This window comes from Oncorhynchus kisutch, linkage group LG19, assembly GCF_002021735.2.
Source record: "Oncorhynchus kisutch isolate 150728-3 linkage group LG19, Okis_V2, whole genome shotgun sequence".
Classification (NCBI taxonomy): domain Eukaryota; kingdom Metazoa; phylum Chordata; class Actinopteri; order Salmoniformes; family Salmonidae; genus Oncorhynchus; species Oncorhynchus kisutch.
Genome location: NC_034192.2, coordinates 63,489,129 through 63,500,279, shown reverse-complemented (window position 1 = coordinate 63,500,279; position 11,151 = coordinate 63,489,129). Strand labels below are relative to the sequence as shown.

The following is an 11,151-nucleotide window of genomic DNA, read 5'->3' as shown; positions in this document are numbered from 1 at the left end:
TAGTTACTGTATATATTCTGTTGATCTAGACTCCAGGAGCTACTGTATTCAGTACCAGCCAATAGTTATTGTATATATTCTGTTGATCTAGACTCCAGGAGCTACTGTATACAGTACCAGCCAATAGTTACTGTATATATTCTGTTGATCTAGACTCCAGGAGCTACTGTACACAGTACCAGCCACTAGTTACTGTATATATTCTGTTGATCTAGACTCCAGGAGCTACTGTATTCAGTACCAGCCACTAGTTACTGTATATATTCTGTTGATCTAGTCTCCAGGAGCTACTGTATACAGTACCAGCCCATAGGTCCATAGGTCTCTGGTCAACAGTAGTGCACTATATAGGGAATAGGGTGCTACGGCCCCTAGGTCTCTGGTCAACAGTAGTGCACTATATAGGGAATAGGGTGCTACGGCCCATAGGTCTCTGGTCAACAGTAGTGCACTATATAAGGAATAGGGTGCTACGGCCCATAGGTCTCTGGTCTAAAGTAGTGCACTATATAGGGAATAGGGTGCTACGGCCCATAGGTCTCTGGTCTAAAGTAGTGCACTATATAGGGAATAGGGTGCTACGGCCCATAGGTCTCTGGTCAACAGTAGTGCACTATATAGGGAATAGGGTGCTACGGCCCATAGGTCTCTGGTCTAAAGTAGTGCACTATATAGGGAATAGGGTGCTACGGCCCATAGGTCTCTGGTCTAAAGTAGTGCACTATATAGGGAATAGGGTGCTACGGCCCATAGGGCTCTGGTCTAAAGTAGTGCACTATATAGGGAATAGGGTGCTACGGCCCATAGGTCTCTGGTCTAAAGTAGTGCACTATATAGGGAATAGGGTGCTACGGCCCATAGGTCTCTGGTCTAAAGTAGTGCACTATATAGGGAATAGGGTGCTACGGCCCATAGGTCTCTGGTCAACAGTAGTGCACTATATAGGGAATAGGGTGCTACGGCCCATAGGTCTCTGGTCTAAAGTAGTGCACTATATAGGGAATAGGGTGCTACGGCCCATAGGTCTCTGGTCAACAGTAGTGCACTATATAGGGAATAGGGTGCTACGGCCCATAGGTCTCTGGTCAACAGTAGTGCACTATATAGGGAATAGGGTGCTACGGCCCATAGGTCTCTGGTCTAAAGTAGTGCACTATATAGGGAATAGGGTGCTACGGCCCATAGGTCTCTGGTCAACAGTAGTGCATTATATAGGGAATAGGGTGCTACGGCCCATAGGCCTCTGGTCTACAGTAGTGCACTATATAGGGAATAGGGTGCTATATAGGGAATAGGGTGCTATTTGGGAGCCTGTGTAAATAACATTTAAACCAGTTGATGATGTTTCTACAAGTCTAATTTCTTTCTTTATACTGTATTTGTTATTAATAGGCCTGCGGTGTCCTCTTACAGGGTTTAAACATCATGTGCATCCCAGATGGTACCCTGTTCCCTATATAGTGCACTACTTTTGACAAGCCACTAGGGAATAGGGCTCTAACCAAAAGTAGTGCAGTCTTTAAGGAATAGGGTACCATTTGAGAGGTAGGCAAATATTGGTCTGGGTTTTGAAAGACCTCATGGAAACATGTTTAATGCATTGGAAGTCGACAGTGATTCTTTGCATAGTCACTTCACCCCTACCTGTACCCCTGCACATTGACTCAGTACCCCCTGTATATAGCCTCTTATTTTATTTGCATAACTTTTTTCTTTTCTTTTCTTTTTTACTTTAGTTTATTTTGTAAATATTTTCTTAATTAACTCTTCAGCATTTCACGATAAGGTCCACACTTCGGCGCATGTGACAAATAAAGTTTGATTTGATTTGGATTTGAGATTGCATCAAATAAAATTGTATTTGTCACGTGCGTCGAATACAACAGGTGTAGACCTTGTAATAAAATGCTTACTTACAAGCTCTTTCAGAGATTACATCACACACACGCACGCACACACACATACACACATACACACATACACACGCACGTTCAGGTGAATCAAGTGCCATTTCCTACCAACTCAGTAGATGACGCACTGAGACAGTTCTCGTGCCAAAGACCGGAAAGAAGTCATGTGCTTGTCCCGTGATCAAATGCGGAAGTGTTGAAATATATCCATAGCGACAACAGTTCACCCTCTCTATTTCATATAGATTTTGCTGTTTTATTTGCCCTATTTCTCAGAGAAATGGAAGGATATGCCAAAACATCACTTAGCACCACGTATGCTGGAGCCCCGGATTTCAGAGGGTAAGAGAGTGTTAATTATTCAGTCGTCATATTAGATAACGTTACTAACAGTAGTTAGTTAGTTAGTTAACATTAGCCCATTCATTACATAGATAGCTAGGCGCTTTAGCCAGCACCTCAACCGGGAAGTCGCGGGAGGATTTTAAGGGGTCGCGGGACTTGTGTAATAAAAAAAAAAGATATATAATTAATAACACATTTCAAAATTTTAAAATATTTTGAAAGGTAACCTCCGCATCGAAACTTTTATTTTGAAATTATGCCACAGCACCGTTTATTGTTGCTGTATTTACACGTGTAGCGGGTCGGTAGTGGGGTTCGGTATCGGTGGGTTTTCGGGCTGCACACACTCACTGACCAATACAATAATGTTCTCGCCCCACACGCAAAAACGAGTGGGGCGCAATGACACACGCAATGAAATGACAGATTTCTAGACACACACACACACACACACACACACTGGACCAATAAAAATGTCATTCTGACACATTGTTTTGTTTTAAATGTGACATGTCGTCCAATCAGATAATACAGATTTTCAGTTAGATTGATTGACAGCTAACTAACTATCCAGATGTGTTCTGCAGGCATTGCACACGTGGATAGTTAGCTGACATTTAACTCATGTGGGCAAGCTGTCAGAGTAAAATCATGGACACGTTTTTAAAATGTGCAGCTCCCTCTTCTGCTGCTTCCAATGTCAACGACAAGGCGGACAACCCGGTCCCCTGTTGACTGGAGAAAATATAACTCCGACTTCATGGAATATGGTTTTCCATATAAAGAAGACCGGCAGGGTGAGTGTAGGCCGCTGTGTGTCCTATTCAATGAGCTGTTCGCTAATGAGAGCATGAAACCCTCCAATGAAAAGACATCTGGACACCAAGCATCCAAGCCACAAAGATAAGACAGCTGACTTTTTTTTCTTTTTTTTAAGAGAGAAAATGTCAATATCTGGAGGCCTCACAAGATTCATTGGCAAACGTATGTACCGTACATGAAGAGGCACTTTGTGCAAAAAAAAAGCCCACACCTGCTATTAATATACAGCTGCTCCAGTTCCAACTGTTCTGCCTGTGGCTATGGAACCCTGACCTGTTCACCTGGTTGTGCTGCTGCTCCAGTTCCAACTGTTCTGCCTGTGGCTATGGAACCCTGCCCTGTTCACCTGGTTGTGCTGCTGCTCCAGTTCCAACTGTTCTGCCTGTGGCTATGGAACCCTGACCTGTTCACTGGACGTGCTACCTGTCCCAGACTTGCTGTTTTCAACTCTCTAGAGACAGCAGGAGCGGTAGAGATACTCTTAATGATCGGCTATGAAAAGCCAACTGACATTTACTCCTGAGGTGCCGACTTGTTGCTCCCTCGACAACCACTGATTATTAATATTTGACCCTGCTGGTCATCTATGAACATTTGAACATCTTGGCCATGTTCTGTTATAATCTCCACCCCGGCACAGCCAGAAGAGGACTGGCCACCCCTCATAGCCTGGTTCCTCTCTAGGTTTATAATCTCCACCCCTCATAGCCTGGTTCCTCTCTAGGTTTCTTCCTAGGTTCTGGCCTTTTCTAGGGAGTTTTTCCTAGCCACCGTGCTTCTACACCTGCATTGCTTGCTGTTTGGGGTTTTAGGCTGGGTTTCTGTACAGCACTTTGAGACATCAGCTGATGTACGAAGGACTTTATGAATACATTTGATTGATATGTGCATTGAAATCCAGGACATGTCTGACGACATAACATAACGCACCAGACTTCAGAGAGCATCAGGGCAAACGGCCATTACACACTGCAGCTTGATGAATCCACAGATGTGGCCAACCATGCCATTCTAATGGGTCTGTGTCAGACAAGTCCGGAGTAATAACTTCGAGGAGCACTTCATTTTTAGTGCTGATTTGCGCACCACCACCACTGCAGATGCTGTCTTTAACACAGTGGCTCTGTACCTGGGCTCTGTGGGACTGGCCAGAGGCTGTCTTTAACACAGTGGATATATGATCAAGTTGGTCCAGGAATAGCAGGTGTTTCCAGACCGTCTGCAGAGACATGGAGAGGAGCACCAGCAGGTGTTTCCCTGTCTGTAGGGACATGGAGAGGAGCACCAGCAGGTGTTTCCAGACCGTGCTGCCCTCTAGACCCACTAGAGGGCAGCACCACTGGTCTACAGTGTTGGTGATCATTCTGAGTTTCCCCACTAGAGGGCAGCACCACTGGTCTAAGGTATTTTAGCTAGCTCTATCAGTATTAACGTCCCATAGCTAACAGTAGGTCTATGCATTCAATAATATCAAACACATGCAGTTCACGTAATGTACTCACCCAGAGCCACCACCAAGACACATGATGGAGGATATATATTGTCTCTCCTGCAGGAATGACAGTTCTCTGGTATCTGCTCTGAAAACTCTTCTCTTCTTCACCATCCTGATGGTCACCCTGCCCATAGGACTGTACTTCGCATCAAAGGCATACATCTTTGAAGGTAAATCATTATTTCTTGTCTGAGAGAGGCCTAAATATCCCAATCAATATTCAAAACAATTTATTTGAATTTCCTCCTCTCTCCTCCTCCCCTCTCCTTCCTCCCACCTCTCTCTCCTCCTCCCCTCTCCTTCCTCCCACCTCTCTCTCCTCCTCCTCTCTCTCCTCCTCCTCTCCTTCCTCCCACCTCTCTCTCCTCCTTCCTCCCACCTCTCTCTCCTCCTTCCTCTCTCTTCTCCTTCCTCCCACCTCTCTCTCCTCCTTCCTCCCACCTCTCTCTCCTCCTTCCTCCCACCTCTCTCTCCTCCTTCCTCCCACCTCTCTCTCCTCCTTCCTCCCACCTCTCTCTCCTCCTTCCTCCCACCTCTCTCTCCTCCTTCCTCCCACCTCTCTCTCCTCCTCCCCTCTCCTTCCTCCCACTCTCTCTCCTCCTCTCCTTCCTCCCACCCTCTCTCCTCCTCTCCTTCCTCCCACCCTCTCTCCTCCTCTCCTTCCTCCCACCCTCTCTCCTCCTCTCCTTCCTCCCACCCTCTCTCCTCCTCTCCTTCCTCCCACCCTCTCTCCTCCTCTCCTTCCTCCCACCCTCTCTCCTCCTCTCCTTCCTCCCACCCCTCTCTCCTCCTCTCCTTCCTCCCACCCCTCTCTCCTCCTCTCCTTCCTCCCACCCCTCTCTCCTCCTCTCCTTCCTCCCACCCCTCTCTCCTCCTCTCCTTCCTCCCACCCCTCTCTCCTCCTCTCCTTCCTCCCACCCCTCTCTCCTCCTCTCCTTCCTCCCACCCCTCTCTCCTCCTCTCCTTCCTCCCACCCCTCTCTCCTCCTCTCCTTCCTCCCACCCCTCTCTCCTCCTCTCCTTCCTCCCACCCCTCTCTCCTTCCTCTCCTTCCTCTCCTTCCTCCCACCTCTCTCCTTCCTCTCACCCTCTCTCTCCTCCTCTCCTTCCTCTCACCCTCTCTCTCCTCCTCCCCTCTCCTTCCTCTCACCCTCTCTCTCCTCCTCCCCTCTCCTCTCTCCAGGTTCCCTACAGATGTCTAACTCAGACAGTTATTTCTATGCTGCCATCGTAGCTGTGCTGGCTGTACATGTGGTTCTGGCTTTGTTTGTCTACGTCGCCTGGAACGAGGGCTCCACCAAGGACAAGGGGAAACACGACTAAGCCTTAACCTGGCCGTGCTGCTGGCCCAGAGAAGGCCTGGACCAAGCCACTTCCAGCCCCCACCCTGTCTGGCTTCTCTCCAGCCCCCACCCTGCCTGGCTTCTCTCTAGCCCCCACCCTGCCTGGCTTCTCTCCAGCCCCCCTGTTTGACCAGCCCCCAACCCAGCCCCCTGTTTGACCAGCCCCCTGTTTGACCATTCCCCAGCCCCTAACCCAGCCCCTTGTTTGACCATCCCCCACCCCAGCCCCTTGTTTGACCAGCCCCCACCCCAGCCCCCTGTTTGACCAGCCCCCACCCCGGCCCCCTGTTTGACCAGCCCCCACCCCAGCCCCCTGTTTGACCAGCCCCCACCCCAGCCCAACAGCCATGGAGGGGTTCATACCGAGTCCATCTCCTGGTGTTAGGAGAGAATAATGTATTGGGTGTTTCTGAGCTTCTGCTCAGTGTATTTTGTAACAGACTGAACACCTTCCCTGTAATGTGTTACAGCCCGTTAGAGGGCGTGTCATAAACTGGGCCCTGGCCAGAGACGGCTGTGAAATGCCAGTTCACAACTGGAGCGTGCATGTAGAAATGTATTGTCTGCGTCCAACCCTATTCCCTATTTAATGCACTATGTTTGACCAGGGCCCCGTAAGGCTGCTTGACCAGGGCCCCGTAAGGCTGCTTGACCAGGGCCCCGTAAGGCTGCTTGACCCGGGCCCCGTAAGGCTGCTTGACCCGGGCCCCGTAAGGCTGCTTGACCCGGGCCCCTTAAGGCTGTTTGACCAGGGCCCCGTAAGGCTGCTTGACCAGGGCCCCGTTGACCAAACGTAGTGGATTATACAGGGAATAAGGTGCCATTTTGTTTTCTGTGTGTTTACATCATGTCACTGCTGTTGTGGTTGGATCTGTCCTTGTTGGCCGGATTCATTTAAGAATGTTGTGTTTTCGTGCAACTGTCTGTAGACGTTTATTTTTGGTTGTAATTTGATGTCTCCAGAACTGTAGTATAATCGTCAGGGTACTCAAGAGTAGTATTTCAAGTCCAGAGTGTTTGTTACGATGAAACATTAAACAAATCAAATGATCCATACTTTGATGAACTGTGGAAACATTTTAGTTCTGTAGCAGATGCTCCTATCCAGAGTAGTGACTACTGACTGAGACACAGCAAGCGCCATGCTCTACTGACTGAGACACAGCAAGCGCCATGCTCTACTGACTGAGACACAGCAAGCGCCATGCTCTACTGACTGAGACACAGCAAGCGCCATGCTCTACTGACTGAGACACAGCAAGCGCCATGCTCTACTGACTGAGACACAGCAAGCGCCATGCTCTACTGACTGAGACACAGCAAGCGCCATGCTCTACTGACTGAGACACAGCAAGCGCCATGCTCTACTGACTGAGACACAGCAAGCGCCATGCTCTACTGACTGAGACACAGCAAGCGCCATGCTCTACTGACTGAGACACAGCAAGCGCCATGCTCTACTGACTGAGACAGCAAGCGCCATGCTCTACTGACTGAGACACAGCAAGCGCCATGCTCTACTGACTGAGACACAGCAAGCGCCATGCTCTACTGACTGAGACACAGCAAGCGCCATGCTCTACTGACTGAGACACAGCAAGCGCATGCTCTACTGACTGAGACACAGCAAGCGCCATGCTCTACTGACTGAGACACAGCAAGCGCCATGCTCTACTGACTGAGACACAGCAAGCGCCATGCTCTACTGACTGAGACACAGCAAGCGCCATGCTCTACTGACTGAGACACAGCAAGCGCCATGCTCTACTGACTGAGACACAGCAAGCGCCATGCTCTACTGACTGAGACACAGCAAGCACCATGTATTGCTGACTGAGACAGTCATACAGACATCATTATGCATGGCTCAGAGACACAGCAAGCACCACCAAACCACCATGCAGAACAACTCTCATCCTCAGAGTTCCTGTTAGCTCAGTGTTTTCACTGTAGTGTCTTGCGTCATCTGCTGGGCTATTGAACATCATCATGCATCACAAATAATTGTTACGGTTTTCTTCCGTCGAAGGAGAGTCGGACCAAAATGCAGCGTGGTTAATAATATACATCTTTAATGAAGATGAACAATACAAAACAACTAACGGACCGTGAAAACCTATACAGCCTATCTGGTGAACAACAAACACTGAGACACGAACAATCACCCACGAAACACTCAAAGAATATGGCTGCCTAAATATGGTTCCCAATCAGAGACAACGATAAACACCTGCCTCTGATTGAGAACCGCCTCAGGCAGCCATAGACTTTGCTAGAACACCCCACTAAGCCACAATCCCAAAACCTACGAAAAAACCCCAAGACAAAACACACCACATAATAAACCCATGTCACACCCTGGCCTGACCAAATAAAGAAAGAAAATACTAAGACCAGGGCGTGACAATAATACTCATGTATAAATGGTTCCAATTAGGGGTGTGAACATTTTAAATATTTAAACGACATTGGGATTGTTAATGTTTATTTAAAAAAATCCCTAACCTAATTTTTTTAACCAAATTAAAATCACAGTGCAGTTATCACAATTACCACTAACAGGTCCCGGTCATAAAGGAATATATTTACGTTAGATAAACACCTAACGCAACAATGCTGTGACGTTTGTCATTCATGATTCACCTGAAGATATGTTGAAAAGAGGACACAAAGTACTTTAAACGAAGGAGCACCGGATGTCACAGGAAGGCCTCATCAAGGACAACAACCACCCGATGTCACAGGAAGGCCTCATCAAGGACAACAACCACCCGATGTCACAGGAAGGCCTCATCAAGGACCACAACCACCCGATGTCACAGGAAGGCCTCATCAAGGACAACAACCACCCGATGTCACAGGAAGGCCTCATCAAGGACAACAACCACCCGATGTCACAGGAAGGCCTCATCAAGGACAACAACCACCCGATGTCACAGGAAGGCCTCATCAAGGACAACAACCACCCCGAGCCACTGCCTGTTCACCCCGCTATCATCCAGAAGGCGAGGTCAGTACAGGTGCATCAAAGCTGGGACCGAGAGACTGAGAAACAATACATTTATATGGGGAGGTAAGTAGCCTAGTGGTTGGAGCATTGGACAAGTTGCCGAGGGGTCGCTGGATCGAATCCCCGAACGGACAAGTTAAAAATCTGTCGTTCTGCCCCTGAACAAGGCAGTTAACCCACTGTTCCTAGGCTGTCGTTCTGCCCCTGAACAAGGCAGTTAACCCACTGTTCCTAGGCTGTCGTTCTGCCCCTGAACAAGGCAGTTAACCCACTGTTCCTAGGCTGTCGTTCTGCCCCTGAACAAGGCAGTTAACCCACTGTTCCTAGGCTGTCGTTCTGCCACTGAACAAGGCAGTTAACCCACTGTTCCTAGGCTGTCGTTCTGCCCCTGAACAAGGCAGTTAACCCACTGTTCCTAGGCTGTCGTTCTGCCCCTGAACAAGGCAGTTAACCCACTGTTCCTAGGCTGTCGTTCTGCCACTGAACAAGGCAGTTAACCCACTGTTCCTAGGGTGTCGTTCTGCCCCTGAACAAGGCAGTTAACCCACTGTTCCTAGGCTGTCGTTCTGCCACTGAACAAGGCAGTTAACCCACTGTTCCTAGGCTGTCGTTCTGCCCCTGAACAAGGCAGTTAACCCACTGTTCCTAGGCTGTCGTTCTGCCCCTGAACAAGGCAGTTAACCCACTGTTCCTAGGCTGTCGTTCTGCCCCTGAACAAGGCAGTCAACCCACTGTTCCTAGGCTGTCGTTCTGTCCCTGAACAAGGCAGTTAACCCACTGTTCCTAGGCTGTCATTCTGCCCCTGAACAAGGCAGTTAACCCACTGTTCCTAGGCTGTTCGTTCTGCCCCTGAACAAGGCAGTTAACCCACTGTTCCTAGGCTGTCGTTCTGCCACTGAACAAGGCAGTTAACCCACTGTTCCTAGGCTGTCGTTCTTCCCCTGAACAAGGCAGTTAACCCACTGTTCCTAGGCTGTCGTTCTGCCCCTGAACAAGGCAGTCAACCCACTGTTCCTAGGCTGTCGTTCTGTCCCTGAACAAGGCAGTTAACCCACTGTTCCTAGGCTGTCATTCTGCCCCTGAACAAGGCAGTTAACCCACTGTTCCTAGGCTGTTCGTTCTGCCCCTGAACAAGGCAGTTAACCCACTGTTCCTAGGCTGTTCGTTCTGCCCCTGAACAAGGCAGTTAACCCACTGTTCCTAGGCTGTCGTTCTGCCCCTGAACAAGGCAGTCAACCCACTGTTCCTAGGCTGTCGTTCTGTCCCTGAACAAGGCAGTTAACCCACTGTTCCTAGGCTGTCATTCTGCCCCTGAACAAGGCAGTTAACCCACTGTTCCTAGGCTGTTCGTTCTGCCCCTGAACAAGGCAGTTAACCCACTGTTCCTAGGCTGTTCGTTCTGCCCCTGAACAAGGCAGTTAACCCACTGTTCCTAGGCTGTTCGTTCTGCCCCTGAACAAGGCAGTTAACCCACTGTTCCTAGGCTGTCATTGAAAATAAGAATTTGTTCTTAACTGACTTGCCGGGTTAAATAAATAAAAAATATATAGAAAGTTTATTTTTTTAAATAGATAAGATCTTGCTACCATAGAGAGGAAAATACAGCCTGATTAATTCTAGAATTGACCTATTTACTGATGGACCTGCCTACATCGAACAACTTTATTGTATTATATTATATGTGCAAAATATATTCCACTTTATTTGGAAACCAGACAAAATGAAATGGGTCTATTTATATATTGAATGTTCGTTCAAAGGGCTGAAATGATTTAAATATGAAATAATTATAATAAATAATTGAACCTCTCAGTCATACAAAAGTTGTACTTAAATCCAAATGGTTTTTCCAGCAGATTAGTAAAAATGTTCAAGAATGAACCCCATGTTCAAGAATGGCCTTGTCCCCTTTATACAGATGACAATTTCTCACTTTCAGCTATTTGAAAATGAAAACCTCTCCAGAATATGTGTTTTATTTTTTACACTAGCTATAGAAATCTGGTTGCAATTTCAGTTTAATCCACCTGAAAAGACAGAACAAATGTTTAAAAAACATGATTTAATAATGGTATAATCAATGTTGATAATATCATAAACAGGACTGGTGGAGTTACGTTACACATACAGCAGAACAGAAACATATGGACATGTCTGCTCTTCCCAAACCGACAACTAACTGATTGGCTTGTTTCCCTGATCTATCCATTAGATGGTTCTGATTGGC

At 47.8% G+C, this 11,151-nt stretch overlaps 1 protein-coding gene across 1 annotated transcript; it reads left to right on the top strand.

Annotated features, from left to right (window-relative positions):
* The first annotated feature begins 2,033 nt into the window (after nucleotides 1–2,033).
* On the top strand, nucleotides 2,034–6,970 carry LOC116355085 (vacuolar ATPase assembly integral membrane protein vma21). Its single transcript, XM_031798460.1, has 3 exons — nucleotides 2,034–2,252; nucleotides 4,633–4,742; nucleotides 5,755–6,970. Exons 1-3 carry the CDS (start codon nucleotides 2,191–2,193, stop codon nucleotides 5,892–5,894), a joined length of 312 nt encoding a protein of 103 aa, XP_031654320.1. The 5' UTR covers nucleotides 2,034–2,190; the 3' UTR covers nucleotides 5,895–6,970.
* Nucleotides 6,971–11,151: the final 4,181 nt, after the last annotated feature.